Source organism: Artemia franciscana, chromosome 21 (genome assembly GCF_032884065.1).
Source record: "Artemia franciscana chromosome 21, ASM3288406v1, whole genome shotgun sequence".
NCBI classification, from domain to species: Eukaryota; Metazoa; Arthropoda; class Branchiopoda; order Anostraca; family Artemiidae; genus Artemia; species Artemia franciscana.
The window spans coordinates 9,146,626-9,165,356 of record NC_088883.1 but is presented as its reverse complement, the minus strand read 5'-3'; the positions used below and the strand labels follow the sequence as shown (position 1 = coordinate 9,165,356).

The 18,731-nt window shown below is 35.0% G+C and overlaps 2 protein-coding genes across 5 annotated transcripts in view; both read right to left on the bottom strand.

Moving 5' to 3' along the window:
• Window positions 1–10,090, bottom strand: part of LOC136040990 (GATOR1 complex protein NPRL2-like) — a 47,493-nt gene extending 37,403 nt beyond the window's left edge. For 2 of the 4 annotated variants that reach the window (XM_065725485.1, XM_065725483.1), the window contains exons 1-3: window positions 9,935–10,090; window positions 8,013–8,120; window positions 3,231–3,322 (exon numbers count right to left, since the gene is read on the bottom strand). In XM_065725485.1, the coding sequence (XP_065581557.1) occupies window positions 3,231–3,322; window positions 8,013–8,099 (179 nt within the window). In that variant the 5' untranslated portion in view covers window positions 8,100–8,120; window positions 9,935–10,090. Of the gene's footprint in view, window positions 1–3,230; window positions 3,323–7,865; window positions 7,893–8,012; window positions 8,121–9,934 lie in introns of those variants that run through there. The other 2 variants (XM_065725486.1, XM_065725484.1) reach the window with 2 other exon arrangements.
• Window positions 10,091–17,305: 7,215 nt separating this feature from the next.
• Window positions 17,306–17,845, bottom strand: LOC136040673 (uncharacterized). Its single transcript, XM_065724972.1, has one exon. It carries the CDS (start codon window positions 17,843–17,845, stop codon window positions 17,306–17,308), a length of 540 nt encoding a protein of 179 aa, XP_065581044.1.
• Between the last annotated feature and the right edge of the window lie 886 nt (window positions 17,846–18,731).

The following is an 18,731-nucleotide window of genomic DNA, read 5'->3' as shown; positions in this document are numbered from 1 at the left end:
AACTGTCGTTAAGGATTTAAAAAACTTATGCACAGTTTATTCACGGAGAACGTATTTCAACTTGTCAATCTTGTAATATTTTGAAGACAACAACCCAATCTTCCAAACTGAGTGTTGCGTGAATACTAAGATTAATACATAAAATAGAAAAGTGTTCTGTTTGTGGGTTTTTGGTCTTAGCCCCATGATTACCCGATAATAAAGAACTGCTTTTTCCATTATTCACCAAATAAGAAATGCCACTGCACTAGTTAAGACGGGCATTTTGTTCGCCAGTTTATTTGTTTCCCACGAGTTGTGAAACTGAAAACACAGTTGTTTTTTTTTTATTTGTATTAGCGTATACAACAACTTCCTCTTCTTGAATTTTTACATTTGGACGTGAAGGGACTTGTTGTCCAAGGTTATAATTAAGACAAGGTAACTACTTAGCATACGAAAAGACATTGTAAAAGTCACTTAATTCTAACAAGATTTTGGGATGACCTAAGCGACAGAACGGTTGGTGGAGATTGGATTAGGGTCTACCCTAGACCATTTAAAATTACCTCAAAACTGTTTTCATGCCCATAACATGACTGGCAAATCTCTTGTTAGAACATGCTTACCCCTTGTTGTAAGGAAATAAATAGAGATAGTAATTCCATGCAAGGAATAAACTAATATACAACTGCTTTCTTAATTTCATGGTGATAGAAAACGATAGCTGAAATAGGTTTACAGACCCATTACTTTAATGAACAACAATTTATTCAATAAATCACCCTTTTCAGAGTGATTCACTGAATGAATCACCTTCAATGAATCACCGTTTTCAGAGTGCTACAAACTCTTGTAAGAAACATTGAAAGTTCTTCTTAGACCCTTGAAATTGGAATGGGCAAATACTAGAGCAGCAAAGACAGCCCTTCCGATGCCAGATTCAAAAATAGGTAACCTTAAGTACCATAGACGCAGTCAGTCAAAAAAAGAATGATCAAGTACTTTTTATTACTGTTGCTTGAAAGTATTCGTTTCGCAACATTACCTGGTCCAAAGAGTAGGTAACTTAGACAAGTATAAACTGGCGCTAGTGTCGACAGACGATCCTCTTGTTAGGACTTTTTTTCAAGGTAGCGATAAGAAAAAAACTACTGTAATCGGCAAAACTAGAGGAGTAACAGGGGTCCGATGTAAGTCGTATTGTACCAGATTAACGATACAGATAGTCGCCAAATTAACGACGACTCATACCCGCTCCCTTGTCCTCTACCAGTCTTCTATGTTGCACCGGGTTAACTCATTTCTTCCCCCAGCTGATATGCTTTCTCTTTATTATGCTTTAATTTTCTTTACCTTTCTTATTACTGTTCTGTCGGAGGTCGTATTAACAAATCTCTTTTCTGCTAACTTCAAAGAGCCCAAAATAGGGCAGTGAAGAGTATTTTTCTTCTACCTCGATTTTACCCTTCCTCTAATCTTTATAGCGATACTGGGATACCTCCGCTGGATCATATTGTGGGTAAAAGTTACCTTTATTCAGCGCATTCTGCTTTTCCAGGTACACTTCCAGCGTCTCTGAAGCAGTTTCTCTTACTGACGGGCTCAGGAAGGTACTCTTCTTCTTTACGTAATTCTTCTCGCAGATTTATTTTACCCAAACGATCATCAAGAGCACCACCAAGGTCTCCTGTTTATCAATCAGTTTTACTATGGAACTCCATCCCTCATGATATCCCTCTGTTTCTCTCTGCAAAGGCAGTTTCTCGTCGAGTGTTTCTAGTTTAGTAATTTATTATTATTATTCTAATTTACATGTCTCTCTTCTCTTCATTTAATATCGGTTTCAGATTTTAAAATCTTTTTGGATTCTATCCTAATTTTTTGTCCCTTCTCTTTGTTTAGATTTTTTCCCATTATATGCTAAATTTCCTTCTAAATCTCTTATCTGATAAATGTCCTTGTCTTGTTCCAGTGTTTTTTGTTTTGTTCTTTTATTGTATGTGCTCGAATTTTTATTGTATGGGCTTTTTTACTGTATGTGCTTTATAAAAGTGTTTTATTTTTGTTTTGCTAGCCCATTACAAGCAAAGCTTCTTGGGCTTAGTAATTACTTTATGTTTTGTAATTTTTTCTTTCAGAATTAACGAATTGATTGATTGATTGGATTTTTGACTACTCTAGTCCTACCGTCGGCCCTGTAGCACGTTGCTACAGCCGGGTTCAAACCCTGGGTCCCGTATTACCCAGCTAAGATAAAAACCACTGCGTCACCTCAGGACAGAATACATTTTCGTTTTTATACTCCAGAGCTACTCGAACTTCAATCTTCCTCTCCAGGTTACCACTATAACCACTATAACCACAAATAACCACATAACCACTATATAACCACTAATAACATAACATAACATAACATAACATAACATATAATAACATAACAAACTAATAATAATAATAATAATAATAATATTACTAATAATTATACTAATAATAATTATAATAATAATATTATACTAATATTAATATTATATTAATATTATAATAATAATTAATTAATAATTAATTAATAATATTATAATAATAATTATACTAATAATAATTAATAATAACATAACATAACTAATAAATAACATAACATATAATAATAATAATAAACATAACCACATAACCACATAACCACTGCACTGCAGTCACTCTGGTCTCAGTTGTATTGCCTCGGATTAACAATACTTTTTCATTACTAACGTCCTAACGTCAGCCCTCCAATGTATTTCTAAAGACTAATCTCAGTTTCTGAACATATTGGCGTTACGTTTTTTTGTCAATACTAGCGCCAGTTCTCGCTTTTGTAAGTTACCTGTACTCTTTGGTCTGACCCTTCACTACCATACGATGATTATCCTAATCCTTGACCATCAATTTAATCCAGAACAGTGTCATTCTAGGTGCTAGCTATTAGGGGAATTTGAAGAATAATTTATTGGTCACTATGAACCAGGGCTACAAAGTGCATCTTTTTGTCAATTTTCTTTCCTTGTTCAGGATATCCAAAATGAGCATTTTTATTTGCTTATTCATTTACACATATTATTAACTATATATTTTAACTCCCATTAAATTAAGGGACATTGTTGGTTAGAATGTACCGCAATCAAGATTAAAGGACCCAAATGGAATATGACGCATTCAAGATATTATTTTAACTATTATTCAAAAGGAAAATCAGGCATAAATATTGGAGAACTTACAATGATATAGTACAATGCTGCAGTTGTGGTTTTGGTATGATATAAGCACTAATTGCATCAAAAGTCTCCTTAGTTACATAATTCTCAGGAACCTGAAAAATAGAAATGTTGCAAAAATTATTAAGTTTCTTGACATAAAATCTAATTTCTCTTCTTTCACCTCCTACGAACCCATGGCCTGAACTGCTCTCAGATTAATAAAGTTTTGTAACCCTTACCTACACATCTTGAATAGATAAACATAGACCCGGTCCTGTCTTTTCGTGCTCTATGCATACTCCTTAGGTAATAATTTTGACAGACCTCGTTTTTCCACGATAAGGTCGAGTAAATATTATCAAAATGCCAAAATTACATCTCCTTGCCAGTTGGGCTACCTCCTTGCCAGCTGATACATTTACATAAGTGTAGGTGCAAACTAGCATAAGTACACTACACTTAAATCAAGCAGCCGGCGGTTATCTCCATCACCCTCTTTGCCCAGTCCCGTAGTAGGGGATGACGATAAAACATTCTACAGAGCAGTAAAAAAAAAATACTTTGTAAAACTACAAAGTGGTAACGAAAAGCGGTAACGAACTGGCATACGGCCTATTCAAAAGCAATTTTCACTTGAAATTGTTTGTTTAAGGCGCATTACTTGTTTGTAACTAATACATTAATAATTGTCAATAATCAATAAGAAAAAATTAGAAACTATTTTTTTGTGAGAGACATCTCTGAACAGTAACTGACCAATGGGTGATGCTGCATACAAAGTAACTGACCATAAAACTAGATACAAGGATCATGGTAAAGGTACAGCTCATAAGTACATGCATAGGAGGATGGTGAAAAGGGTTCTTAAAATTGGATGTATAAAATTAGAATTATAGAAATTTAGAACAATTTTCTTGTCTTCTGAAACAATCCTTTGATACCCCTCCCCAAATTAAGTAACCAAGTTTGGACTTCTGAAACCCACAAACCTACCTAAACCTGGTAGAACTGAAAACCTACATAGTGTACTTATGGAATACACGCATATTTGTTATGCTAGGAAGTTTCCGACGCAACTGAGCAGGTTTAGTAGGGTGGTCTTAAACTTTGATACCCTTGAAGCTTTATTTTAAACCATATGAGAAACCATTTGATACCCTTGAATACACACTTTTGGAGTGTCAGCAAAGGAAGCGAAGTGTAGGCAACTATGGGTCTGATACAGGAGCTCTACAATGGAAAATAGACACCAATTTTTCCCCAAAAATGGTTCGTCCCAAGTACCACATTGTGACTTAAAAACATACAGCTCAAAAATGAAAAACATCAACCAGATCAATATATTGACAGATGATTAAAACAAATAAGAAAACATAATAAGTATGAATCTTACACACAATGAAAACAATATTAGGAGAAATTTCGAAACAAGACTTGAATAGATACAATGTGTTGGTAAAGGTTAGAGAGTCCATGAAATCCATCACAACAGCAAATAAATGGTGAATTTTGACACTTGCATAGAATGAGAGTTTTCTTCTTTTTAAAGGAAATTGTTGATCAGCAAACCGAGGTTGATAAACCAACATAAACTTAGCCTGTGTTTTGATTGTTTCACTGCTTCTTCAAGGCCAAAGCATGTAGCTCTGTGAGCTTTCTTGACTCCATTCAGCTCCAAAAGATTTAGGGACCAAGAAAAATCCTGAAACGAGTAGTCTGTGCTCCAAGATATATAATTATATAACTGTCTGTTGCATTACCTCCCACCCAATCACTAATGATCAGCTCTAAGAACAATTGTTTGATGTTATACAAAAGGTATCAAAAACCTGAAGTCATGTGAGTCTTTCTCACTATAAAGTGAGCAGGTTTAATTGATGTGAGAAAAACTTGACAAGTACTTTGGGAAGTCAACGCAGTTTTGTAGTAATGGAAAAGGGGTTGATAATTCTATTTAATTTCTTTTTTTTTGGGGGGGGGGGGGCAAGTTCAATTTACATGTTGGAATGAAGGAGGGATATTTGTTCTATGGTTTTCACAGAAGAGTATACACTAATGGTTACTTTCTCGTTTTTATACCCACCATATAAAAGGCTCTCTAACCAGTTGTTTCAAAGGTCACCAGGAGAGCCTCAAAACAAGCATGCAGTTTGAAGGTATATTTGGAATCTTGTGTGAATTGAGAGTTGTCTTACTACTTGCATGGAATGGCTCTAGCTAGAAACGAAAATCCCCGCTATCTAAGGAAAAGGGGAGACTGTTTCCTTTGTCTTAGTCTTGAAAATAAAAATTAAAGTAAAAAATTAACAAAATCATGGCTCTCTTTGTTCAGAAATTGATTTGTTTTAGCTATGGGCAAACTTTCTGAAGTCAGAACTAAGAGAACAGCAAAAGGAAAAATCCAAATTTCTTTAGAAATAAGAGAACCTTTCAAGTATTAGAGACACAAAGGCTTCACTATCGTTTCCTCTACCTTGGTCTTAAAAATAAAAATGAAATTACAAAATTAACAAAATCATGTCCTCTTTGCTCAGAATTTTTTTTTTTTTTGCTATGAGCTAATTTTCTAAAGTCACAACTAAGAGAACAACAAAAGGAAAACCCTGAATTTCTTCAGCAATAAGAGAACCTTTAAAGTTTTAGAGACACATACACTATCGTTTCCTCTACCTTGGTCTCAAAAACAGAAAATGAAATCACAAAATTAACAAAATTGTAACTATTTTAAATAAGAAGACTTTCGAATTCATTGGGAAACAGTTCTCTTTTGGATCTCTTAAACTTTTCTATATACCATTTCAAGAAAAACATCTTGGTAGTGGAAAAAAAAACAAAAAAAGCTAGGCATATTTCAGATAATCCTCTCTAATAGTGACCAAAAACACCATTTAAGATCAAGCAAAAACAATAGTGTGTAATATAATATTTAATATAAATCTGGCAACAGGTCCACACTTTCCATAAAACAGCAGATTTTAAACCATTACGAATTTCTCACAAAAAGCAGAAAAAGGCAAAAAAAACTAAAAATCATTGCTGTAATACAGTTACAGTGCACGTTTTGCAGATGAAGGATGACAGATTTCCATGCCTTTGGCCAAACAAAAAATAAATTATCCTTGATTTGGGTGAAAATGGTCAGAAGGAAGGATTCAAAGTAAATCGGAGATTCCCAGGAGAGGTAACGAGAAAAGCTTTTAATAGATTGGGACTGACGAGGAGCTTGCTTAGCTATGATGGCCTCAGCTGGTTTGGTGCTACAATGAGCTATGAGCAGTAATAATTCGTATGAACTTGTATTTCAAATATTTTAATAATGATTTATATTTTAAATATAAAAATGTTTGAATATATATATTGCCTTCTTAATATATTCATATGAAAATTATCAGCATACTCTTACTCAAGAGTATGCTGAGCATGCTGGGTCTTGAGTATATTAGGTCTAGAATATAATATTTTAGCTGAAAATTATCAGCATACCTTACCTTAATCCATCTGAGAGCTTTAAGGTCTTCCAGACCTGTAGTGCTCTTGAGTTGATGACTGCCAGTCGAACCTCCACTGCTTCTTCTCCCACTCTTTGTCAAGTTGGTTTTTGAAAGACTGGATGGAGGGAGCACTGACAGTTGAATCTTTCAGTTTATTCCAATGATTGATGACTCTTCTCAAAAAGAATGTTTGGCGAGTTTTAGATTGGGAGCTTGACCTAGGTAGCTTCTTGGAGTGTCCTCTTGTGTTGTGCTGGCTGGTACTGAGATTGCTGACATATCGTTCTGTAGCTTGTAAGTAAGCACCATATCACTGTGCAAGCGTCGGTAAACCAGAGTGGGTAGTTTGAGGTACTTGAGGCAGTCCTCATATGATGTTGATGCTAGACTTTTTATGCATTTTGTTGCTCGTCTCTGTACGTTTTCAATGAGCCTCACATCTTGTTGATAAGAAGGACCAGCAAGACACATGCCAAAGTTGAGATGAGGTCTGATGAGAGCCTTGTATATTTTTATGAATATAGATGCCTGTCTGCAGTTGATGGTTCGTTTTAGTAGTCCAAGACTGGAGCTTGCACAGGAAACAACATGCTGGACATGGCTGTGAAATTTAAGTTTATCCTCAATATCTCTTGATCTACTTGAATCTAGATATGTAGGAAAATGTTTTGAATTGTGCAATTCTGTGACTGTTCTAGCTGATGGTCTACTACAATGGCAATGAAGGAGTAATGCAACAGATATCATGTCACACATCAGCTCATTAATTACAGACATTACTGTAGATTTTGAATCACAAAAGGCAAATGACAATCATTGAGAGTCTAGCAGAAAGTTATCATTCCTGAATCAGCATCAGATGGCAATTCTTCTGCACTTGACATTTTTTTCAAAACACATGTATATATTTTGTTTACTGTTGGCTAGGGTTTGTCCTTTACTAGGTTGCCCCTTAGGGTTTTTTTAACTTTCATAATAGAAAGGTCAAAATTTTAAAAGTTGCACATGGCTACAAGACCAAAAATGAAAATTAGAAGTAAAAAGAACAAAAAAAACTCTTAGTTGTTTATACCCTTGAAAGGTATGGATTCACCAAGTCATAACAAAATCTGAGACAATGAGGACATAAAACCCCACTACTTTTTTTCTGTTTTTACATCTTTACCTGTAAGTACATTTTTAAAAATATCACTGCAAAAGCCTTTGAATTTTTTCTTCATGTGTTTGCTAGCTGATATATTTTCTTATGTTGTATTGTCATTTTTGGTTCTGAAAAAAAAAAGCTTCAACAATGCCAAAAATGAAAACAAACCTGATAAGTTATTTTTGGGCCTGCTTGAGGATGAAACTCACTGAAAAGGACAGCTCTGATTGCATCTTTTGAGTTTGAATCAACCATCTTGAATTGAAAGAACTTCACCTAAAAAGCAGGCTGTCAAAAGCCATTCACTATTGTATTACCCATGACAGAAGAGATACCCAGAAAATCAGATAGAGAGGGGAGGGTCAATAACAAATAAAATGGGCAGGGGGAGGTACTGTTAAACAGTTACTATATTCAATTTTTTTATTTCTATAATTGCTTTTAATTCTAATTTTGTTATTTTTATTTTTTTTTAAATTCAATCATTTTTCAGTGCATTTGATAGAACAATTCTGAACAAATTGCAATAGCCATCCCAATTAAGCCTACACATATCCAGATTTTAAAGCAGCCAGTAGTGTCAATTCACAAAAATTAAAGGAAGGGGAAGGGTGCCAAATGGAGAGCAAAAGCAACATGGTCTCCATCTGTTATGCCTCTGGTGTGTCCATCTCCTCTAGACTTAGTTTTGTCAAGATTAATACCATATTTAACTTATTGTTTGAATTTGTTATAAAAAAGAGGCCTTTTTCAATGAAATGCTCCATAAATAGGCATTTTAAAAATCTAGAAAGCATATGCCCAAACCATTTTCCTCCATCACCCAGCCCTGATGGGGCTGAAAATAGCATATTTACAAATTTGTAAAATTTCTTTTATTAAAAAAGAGTTACAGTATGTAGGCTATAACTATAGGCTATATGCAGGAAATACTTTAGCTGTTATATATAATGTTTATGCAATGAATAGTTATGGAATTTTCTACTGACCAAAAAAGTTGAGACTCATCATGTCAATAATGCTAGTTTTAACAAAATAAGACTATAACAATGTGCAGAGTGTTATTAACACTACAAGGCCCTTCCTGTGAGAATACTCTTGTCTATGACTAGGATTGAGAAGAGTCCAAAATCTACAAGACCCTAGTCAATTTAAAGTCAAAATTTAGTCAAAATATCTGAGAAGGTGAAACTATCATTTAATGCAAACTGTTTTGTTCAAAAATATCCAAGCTTGAAATTTAAAGTAAAAAAAAGGTAAAAAGGTAAAGAAAGAAAGGATACAATAAAATCAAAAATAAGTAAGAAAATGAGGATTTTGTCTTCCAGTAGCAAAATATGAAGACAAAAAACAAGAAAAGGTACAAGAGGACAGCAGGTAAATAAAACCATGTTTATCTCAAATCCCTGGTAATCTTTGTTGTAAACTATATTGTTTTGCCAATTATGTGGGGATGTTCTCAGGGCCCTTAAATACATTCCCCTTTTTGTTTCTGATCATTCTTCTAATTATATCTGGAATTTTAATTAAATTCAAATCATTTTTAATTCTTTTACTCCATCATAAATCTCTTAATTCTATGCCACATTATTAGGAACATACTTCTCATGCCAGCTCAAAAGTAGCCTACAGTTCTTGGTCTTAACAGGGAGACATTTTCTGGACCTGGACTTTTTTCTTTTATATTGTAGTCTTTTCTCTCTTTTATGTCTCTTTTTAGCTTGTTTTTATAATTAAATCTCTTTAAAGAGTTGGTAGTTGAGCCTGTTATATTTTCTGCTGTTTTAGCAGGCCATGTTGGTTGGGGGATTCTGGGGAAATCTAATTAGAAACAAATATATGTGCCCACTGAGAAACTTAGCCTTAAAACCCTTGGCTTGTACACAGCCAAAAAATCAACTTTTCAATCAATAGTGATGCCTAAATCATTTTTATCCTTCTTGGCCTCTAATTGATCATGCCTAAAATGGCATGTGACAAGAATTGTCATAATACTTGCTACGTTCAAAACATTGCATTTTGAACTGTTGTACCATATGGTCATGTAGCCTAGCAGACCAAGATGAGAGTTTCTGGAAGTAGCCTACTACCTCTTCAACTGTATCAGCAGCTCTCTTGATCTTCAAGTTGATAGCATATAGTGGTTTTGAGATGGTTGGGGATGCTGAATGGTCGTATGCCTTTAAATTCAATTATTTTGCGGCATATTATTTTTGCCAAATATGACATTTCAAATTTGCGGAAACTTGATGTTCGTAAACTTTTGCTGCACTAAAACTTTTATTTAGTTTGTCATAAAAACCATCTTTGTAGTTTGTTTTATTTATGGATCTGACGTTATAGTTTTTCAAAGTTGTCTAGATTATACTACTATTATTTTGTGCAAGAGAGGATTATGCTTGTATTTTTGGTCCCTCATTGTGCTACATTCCACATAATAACACTATATTTGGTAAAAATGTCACATTACGATTACTTCGAATATGTCTCAGTATTTTCTACATTAATTAAAAAAGAACTTTCAGAAAAAAATTCAAATAAACGTAGAGGCGTTTATACAAACTTATGACAAGCAGAAATAAATTCCCATGAAAATTCAAACTCGGAACGACCAAAAATTACTATTAAAGAATATACGAAACCGAAAACAAAACAAATCAAATAAACAATCGTAGCTTACAAATTCAAAGGGACTATTATGAGTACAATTTGAATTGAATATGTAAATCAAGCTTGAAATGAGCAATAATCACTGCAAGTAGGAGTTTGCCTTATGCCCCATTTCCTAAACTGTAAAAATCTAAAGGCTTTTTTTCTCCAGTTCAAACTTGCAATCTACATCACTGGTAAGTTATGTTAAATTTTAGTAGTACTGGAACTGACAGAGGGTGTGGTCGCCTAAAACAGCAAGACGCAAATCCTATAAGTATTTGCGATTTTATTAAAGGGGTAGGTGATATGGTAAAATAGGATATCGATTACATGTTTTCCCCCATTGTGAATATGTTACTCCAAAAATAGTTCCACAGTAACCCATCTGACTTGAGGTTGGCATTTTTTAACTGCAGGGGATTTTTGAGTTGTGCAGAATACTTTTCATCAGTATTCTTGACTGTGGAGTCGATTTTTTCGGAGCTTGCGAAACCTTCTTAGCAAAAACGACTAAGGCACTGGCACTCGCCAACCTCCAAGGATACACCCGCGTAAGCAAGACACGGGTTAAGAAGAATCAGGAAGGATTGGAAATATTCATAAAAAATAACATATCTCACAAAGTGTTGAGTGAATATGATTATCTTTATGAAGAGATGGTTTTTGAATTCCTAGTAGTGGAAGCAGATTTGTGAGGTGAAAGCATGGTGTTTATAATGGTGTATAGACCACCAAGATCGAGCTTGAAGGTGTTTTTAGAAAAAGATGAATTGTTGATATAAGGTATTCAAAACCGAAATCCCATATTAGTACTCATAAGGGATATAAATATTGATTTGTATGAGTTGAAAAGCACAGAAAATTTTAATACTAGTATTGTGAGACCAGTTTTTACCACGGTTGATTGGATATTGCTGCTGTTAATTGATGGGTTCCTGCCGGCATGCAAAGTGCCGACAAGACCTACAGACAAGTGCGCTACTCTAATTGACAACATATTTACTGAATTAAAAATTAAATCACGAAATGTAATTGTTCAAGATTCATCTTATCATTTTCTTTTAGTGACAGACGTAGAAGGTAAACCAGAAACGAAGGCCGAAAAACCTAAGAGAATTAGAAATTTGCTGCATAAAGATATTGAAAAGCTAAATGTTTTACTAAGTAAACCCGATTTAAGTGACTGCCTCGAATCCAGTAACGTTGATTCATCTGCCGAATTATTTATTTCAAAATTTAAATCTGTTTTAAATGAAGCACGTCCTCCCCGAACAAGTACGGATAGAAGATGGCCAAGAAAACCATGGATGACCAATGGTCTAGTGCAATCTATAAAGCGGAAGAATAGGCTATACCGGTCTTATAATGAGGAACCAAGTGAAGCAGTTCACAAAGTACAAAATGCTCTTGCGACAATCCTGAGGAAAGCTAAGCAGTCATACTATACGAAAGTAATTTCGAAGGATGAAGTATCACCGAAGAGAACATGGTTATTAATTAACCAGCACCTTGGCAAATCCTATGCGAAAACTTTGTCACAGGAAATGAAATTAACGGACGGGACTAATAGCACCGATAATAAACAGTATGGAGTAGAACTCCTCAATACTCACTTTGCCCGAACTGGTGAACAAACGACTAACATCACATCTCCCAATGATAATAAGAGTAACACAGACTTTTTGCCTTTTCTACCTACTGTCAGTAATATATCTATATTTCTCCCATCCGTATGTCCACAAGAACTTATAAAAATCACCCGACTACTGAAGAATGGTACCTCGTCAGGAGCAGATGGATCCACGAATAACCTTTTTAAACGAATAATCTTTACAATAGCTGAAGTGCTAACGCACATCATTAATCTCAATTTAAAGGAGGGCACATTTCAACAGTTCCTCAAAACAGCTCAAATCATGGCTCTTCACAAAGCAAGAGAACCAACAAACACATCGAATTATAGGCTAATATCTATTCTTTCAGCATTTTCAAAATCAATGGAAAGATGCATTTATAACAGACTTGTAAAGTTCTTGATGGGCAGCGGATTCTTCACTCCTTCGCAATTCGGTTTTTGGAAAGATCACTCCACCGAACACTCCATTTTGGTCATCTCTCAATTTATTCACGAAGCACTGGATAATAGAGAAACAGTGGCTTCAATATTTGTTGACATAAAAACGCATATGACACAATATCTCATTTTGTTCTGAAGATTAAGTTAGATCGATATGGAATAAGGGGTCATGCAATTACCCTGATAATATCATACTTAAAAGACAGAAAGCAGCATGTAGATGGTGGTGATTTTATGTCACCCGAAGTGTTACTGTCAAATAATCTAGGGGCCCCTCATGGTTCCATCCTAGCCCCTCTACTATTTTTAATTTATATAAATGACCTCACTCATGTATCAGAGGAACTTGGACTTACTGTACTCCTTGCTGATGATGCAGTGTGTAGCGTAAAGGTTCGGAATGAAACCTTTCTAAGACAAAGTCTATTGGATGTGACAACACGACTCATGGGATGGTTTAGCTATAATCATCTCACTGTTAACTGGGATAAGCCAAAGTTTATTATATATTCTAGAACCCAGAAGGAGTTTCCAGGTCTAAGTGAAATCTTGAGTGGAGAGAGTTGAAACAATACAATACTTAGGAATTATATTGGATACAAATTTGTCATTTAAGACCCATATTGACAAGCTTCGTATCAAGCTGAGCAGGAATGTTGGGATAATGTGACAACTTCGTCATCTCCTACCATACCATCCAATGCATTGCATATATTTTTCTCTTGTTCATTTATATACAAGCTACTGTGCCATAGTTTATGTGAATACATTCGAGACTCATCTTCACCCACTTCAAGTTCTCCAAAACAAAGCCTTGTGAACCCTTATGAGTTACCTTCCTGCACCATCGTCTATTCCAGACTCGTTTTCAACAAAGAGTGCATATAAATACCTAAATATTTTACCTATTAAACTCCTTATACCATTTACTACAGTGTTATTTGAAGTGAAATATAAAGGAAATTTACTTCGCTTCTTCATAAGTTTGCCATGCTTTCTTCGGAATCTACTCACCCCTACTCTATTCGACAAAATTCACTAATACACCGGCCTCTTATCAGATGTGAGCGATCGCGGTTTTCGTTGAGGGTATAATTTGATAATAAGTTATATTAAGTATAAAAAAATTCAAGGGGTTGTCTCCGAGGAGCATAAAGAAGACATTTAAAGAATTTTTGATAACTGAATGTTAAAGTTTTTTTTTTTTGATGGGTTCGCTCCTTAAAGTTGTCTGTTTTTTTCTCCTTTTTATGGTCGTTGTTTGATTGTGAGTTTGAAGTAGTGATTACTATTATTACTATTAGTACTGTTAGTCCTATTATTTTTTGCTATTATTATTTTTTTCTTATTTTGAAGGAAGTAGTCGTTTCCATTTACAACTCCCTTTCCATTCGAGCTACGCTCTCTGTCGGGAGTTGGTCACACTTATGTTGTAATTATTGTACAAAATAAAAGAACCTGAACCTGAGCTGTGTAGTTTGCGCTTTACCAAAACGGATTGTATTAGAAATGTTTTCTTTAGTGCTTATTACAACATTGAAAACAAAATGATATTTAGTTTTGAAAAGCTGAGCTCTCAACAATTATTATCCTTAAATATTCAGTGTTGGGAAGTCATTCAAGTAGTTGTACTTCAACAACTACTTAAGTACAAAATCAAGGTACTTGATTTTTACTTAAGTACATTCTTCCAGGAGTACTTAATACTTAAGTAAAATAAATAGGAAGTTGAAGCTCTCGACTACCAGTAAATTCTTAATTACTTTCAATTACTCTCCCAAGTACAATCCGCTTCAATGGAATGACTTTTTTTTTTTTTACAGAAAACGATTTTTCAAAAACGGAAATTTCAACACTCAAAAGTAGTAGGATTTCAGGATTTGTTAAAAAAAATTCAAATTGAAAATAAACACGGCATCTTTTGCTGCTCATTCTACAACGAACGTTTTTTTTGTGTTCATGGTACCATAGATCACAATGGATCTTTGAAGGATGTGTGTAAGAATGGTCCCAATAAGGACCTAAAGGGACATGTTAATGCAACAACGAACTTTCATAACCATCTAAGGGTAGGTATTAGGATAATTTTTTTTGGTTTTTTCTAACACTTATTTTAACCTCTAATTTTTTACTAGAAGTCTGACTTTTTAGTCGCTGGTCTAGTCTCTTTTGTATGGTGGCTCCAGTTGACACACTCATGAACTCAACTTGCTTTTAAATGGGTTTCAAATTAGTATTTCATTCTTGCCCTTGTTATGTTAGATAAGTGGGGGTCTTTAAAGGCTGTATGCAAGAACTGGTAAATTTATGACACTTCATATAATTGACTTACCAATACATTGAACATACTTATCAATGCCTTTTCTATGTTCCTTACAAATATAATAATTGCTTCTACCACAAATTCAAATTTAAGCACTTTTTCACCTAACTTAAACTGACCTTCTTATAAAAAATTTAGTACTGAGAAAATGCAGTATTATATTGTCAAAAATGACCAAGATAAGATGGTGCTGAGAAAATGTTGTATTATTTTGTTGAAAACAAACAATAACTCATACTTTAGTTGAAGATTCATGATTTTTAAGAGCTCAAAAAGTGCTTAAATTTGAATTTGTAGTAGAAGCAATTATTATATCTATAAAGAACACATAAAAAGACATTAAGTGGAATGTTCACTTTAATGGTAAGTCAGTTATATGAACTGTCATAATTTTACCCAAAAAGCTGCAATAATGTCATAAAATTTAAGGAACATATATTGCAATAATGAGCTTTAATAAACACCTTAGGGTAGTTACTTGGATATATTTTTTTTAAATTTTAACCCATCATGCCACTTTACTTAAAGTTTGAAAGTCTGATAAATTTTTTGTTGTTCATACTTTTATTTACAAATAAAGTGAACATTCCAATCAATCCCTTTTTTATATTCTTTACAAATATAATAATTGCTTCTATTCCAAATTTAAGCACTTTTTGAGCTCTGGAAAATGACCAAAATATTTCTAGTTTTTGCATATAAAAAAGGCTTAAAACATTGGTCTCAAACTTACTGTTTCATTATAAATCCAGTTTTATTATTGTTATATAATCCACAAGCACTGTTTTTCCCCAATTAAGTTGAATAAATAAATTTTATTTTGCTATTTATGCTGTTTCCTTCTTCCTTGACACCAAATTTTCAATTAAAGTATGCATTTTCAGTTGTTTTGGACAAAGTAATATGCTACTTTTTCTCACCACCAAAATTATTTCTAGTTAGGTTGGGTTAGGCTAGGTCAAAAAGTACTTAAACTTGAATTTGCAATAGAAGTGATTATTGTATTTGTAAAGAACACAAAAAAAGGTATCAAGCTCTATGTTCACTTTTTTGTAAGTAAAAAATATGAGCAATGAAAAATTTACCAACTGTCTTATTCCAGTTGATATACTCACGATCAGAGATAATTATAAATAGGTTGCAAATTAGTGTTATGTTTGTACATGCTTGTTTAAGTTAAGCACTCTTTTAATGTCATTGTGAATTGTAAATAGATACTTGGTAATTCAGCCAGAGTGTGTACTCCCATAATTGTGACATATGTAGGCTACTACTAGCCAGTAGTATACTGAAATAATGTAAAATTTTATTATATAGTGTATGAATATTTGTTCAGCCCAGTAGACTTAAAAATAATCATATTTGGCTAAATAAGAAATGCTGTCAGACTAAGGAGGACCTTGTTAAGAAGGGCCAAAATGTGTCAGATGATAAGATGATGTCAGATGATAACCCTTCTGAGCTGTATCTGGGTTATCAGCCATGTGTCAGATGAGTACAGTATGATGCTTGAGACTGTGGCATTGTAAATTCAGGCTTTGGTATGGCAGCTAATCTGTGGTTTGTGGAAGACTGCTTTCAGGAGTTGTCTAAACACAGAGTTGCCTTGGCCAATCTGGCTGAGATTTTGGTGTCAAGTGTGCCACTTGAGGATATAATTGATCCAAGGTATGTGAACTGCCTTACCACATCAACAGCTTGGCTATTAATTTCAACAGTTGAGAGTGGTGCTGATGCAGTCTTTTCTATGGGCACGATATTTTTTTTCTTTCAGTTGATTTGCAGCCTAACTCTAGAGGCTGTGGAAAAGAACATCTTGAGTGCAGACTTAAGTGGGTTAAGATTGTCATTAATGACAGATACATTTTGTGCAAAGTCAACATTGGACAGAGTCCTCCCAGCATAACTGATGCCAAAAGGGTGGGCATGGTGTATCTCATTCAGGATGTGGTCTGTGATGCAGTTAAACAGCTCAGGTGCGCAGTGCATCCTTTCCATACTCCATTTTGTATGGGGAAGGAAGAAGAAAGCTTCTCATTATCCAGGATGGCGCTTTCTGTGTTGCTGTAGAGTTCTTTGATGAGGCTGACTATCTTTGTGGGTAGGCCTGCAGCTTTCAGGATTAGCCAAAGGGACAGTCTGTCAACAGTGTCAAAGGCAGAACAAAAGTAAATGAAAGCTATGTAGGCTTTTTTGGTAAATTCCACTGCCTTCTCAATGATCTATCTAACCATGTGAATCTGTTCAGTTGTGAATCTTCCTTGCATAAATCCGGCTTGTTGAGGGCAGTGCAAAGCATGTAGGGAACTTGTTGCACATTTCAGCAGCAGCATCACAAACAGCTTTCCAGGAACAGACAGTGGGGTGATACCGCGGTAGTTGCAGCAGTCTGTCTTGCTGCCCTTGTACTTAAACTCTGGCATAAGGATTTTTTTTCTTCCAGTCTGATGGAATAATATCAGTGCGCCATATTATGCAGAACACCATCTGCAGCCATAGTATCATTGCAGGACAACCTGTTGTGAGTAGCTCAGAAGCAATGCCACAAGTGCTGGCTGCTTTATTGTTCTTAAGTTTATTTATGGCCAATCTGATCTCCTCAGGAGAAAATTCGTCGCCATTGGGGGCAGCAGTAGCTTTTGCAGCAGCAGTAACAAGCCCTGGGTCAATGCAATTGGGTGGATCTGTGTTGAGCAGTATGTTGAAGTGTTTCTTCCATAGACCAAGACATTGAGACTGATTGTATATGGTTTTTCCATTTGCTGCTTTCATGCTTGCTAATGCCATGGTGTGTTGGTCAGTCAGCTCATGCAACATCTTGAATGTTGCACCTATGTCTTTCTTTTGGGTAGCTTGCTTGAGCTCAGCAGCTTTGCCTCCAATGAAGTCTTTCTTGTCCTTGTGAAGCATAGAGTTGTGCTGTTTGTTGAGCTGTCTATAGAGTGTCATATCTTCTTTTAGTCTGGCTTGTCATCTCTGCTTAATCACTTCAAACGTCTGGTTGCTAATCCACTCTTTCTCTTTTTGCTTCTTCAAGCCCACAACTTCTGTAGCTGCAGTGAGAACATTAACCTGAAAAGTGTTCCATGCTGACTCGCTTTCTAAACACTACTGGAGGGCCTCAAAGCGACTAGAGACCTAAAGCATATACTGCTCATGAACTGAGGGATATCGCTTCAGTCAAGACGTGTCTATCTTCTTGGAGGAAGAGGAGTTACTCTTGTTGGCCCTCAGCCAGAGTTTGATCCTCGCAGAAACAAGACAATGGTCGGTATTGCCATGATTGGCACTTCTCTATGAGCAGCAGTTCTGAACAGACGAAAGCCCGCGTTGTTGTACAATGATGTAGTCAAGCATCTAGTCAAGTACCTGACTAGATATTTTTAGGTTTAAAAATAGACTTGAAGAAAACCATTGGTATGCTTTGGTCACGTGACCTAATTGCCTATAGGCAGTTATATTGCCTCTACATCCACCTTCTCAACGCAGTGTTAACCAGCGTTGCGAGGGTAGAACGTGACGTAAAGTATGCAAATAATAGATAAAATTTTCAGAAGTTCTGACAATAACTGAAGTAGAAAGTAAGTACGTAAGTAGACTTTGAAATTCAGAAGTAGGATAGTCGAAAAGTAAGCAGTCTACGAACAAAATAATAAGAAGTGGAATCACTGCTTATAGCCCTACATCTGGGGATGGGTATTCAACTCCAAGTCTTGTTTGAGAGTTCATTCAGTAAATACCTTTATTGATACAATCTGGATATAATCTCATTATACAGTAAGACTCAATCGTGATTCCCTATGGACTTCTCTTAATTGAACTACAATCTGGATAT

Coding starts and splice junctions, on each gene's coding strand:
- LOC136040673 (XM_065724972.1), bottom strand. CDS start 17,845: ATGACACTCTATAGACAGCTCAACAAACAGCACAACTCTATGCTTCAC.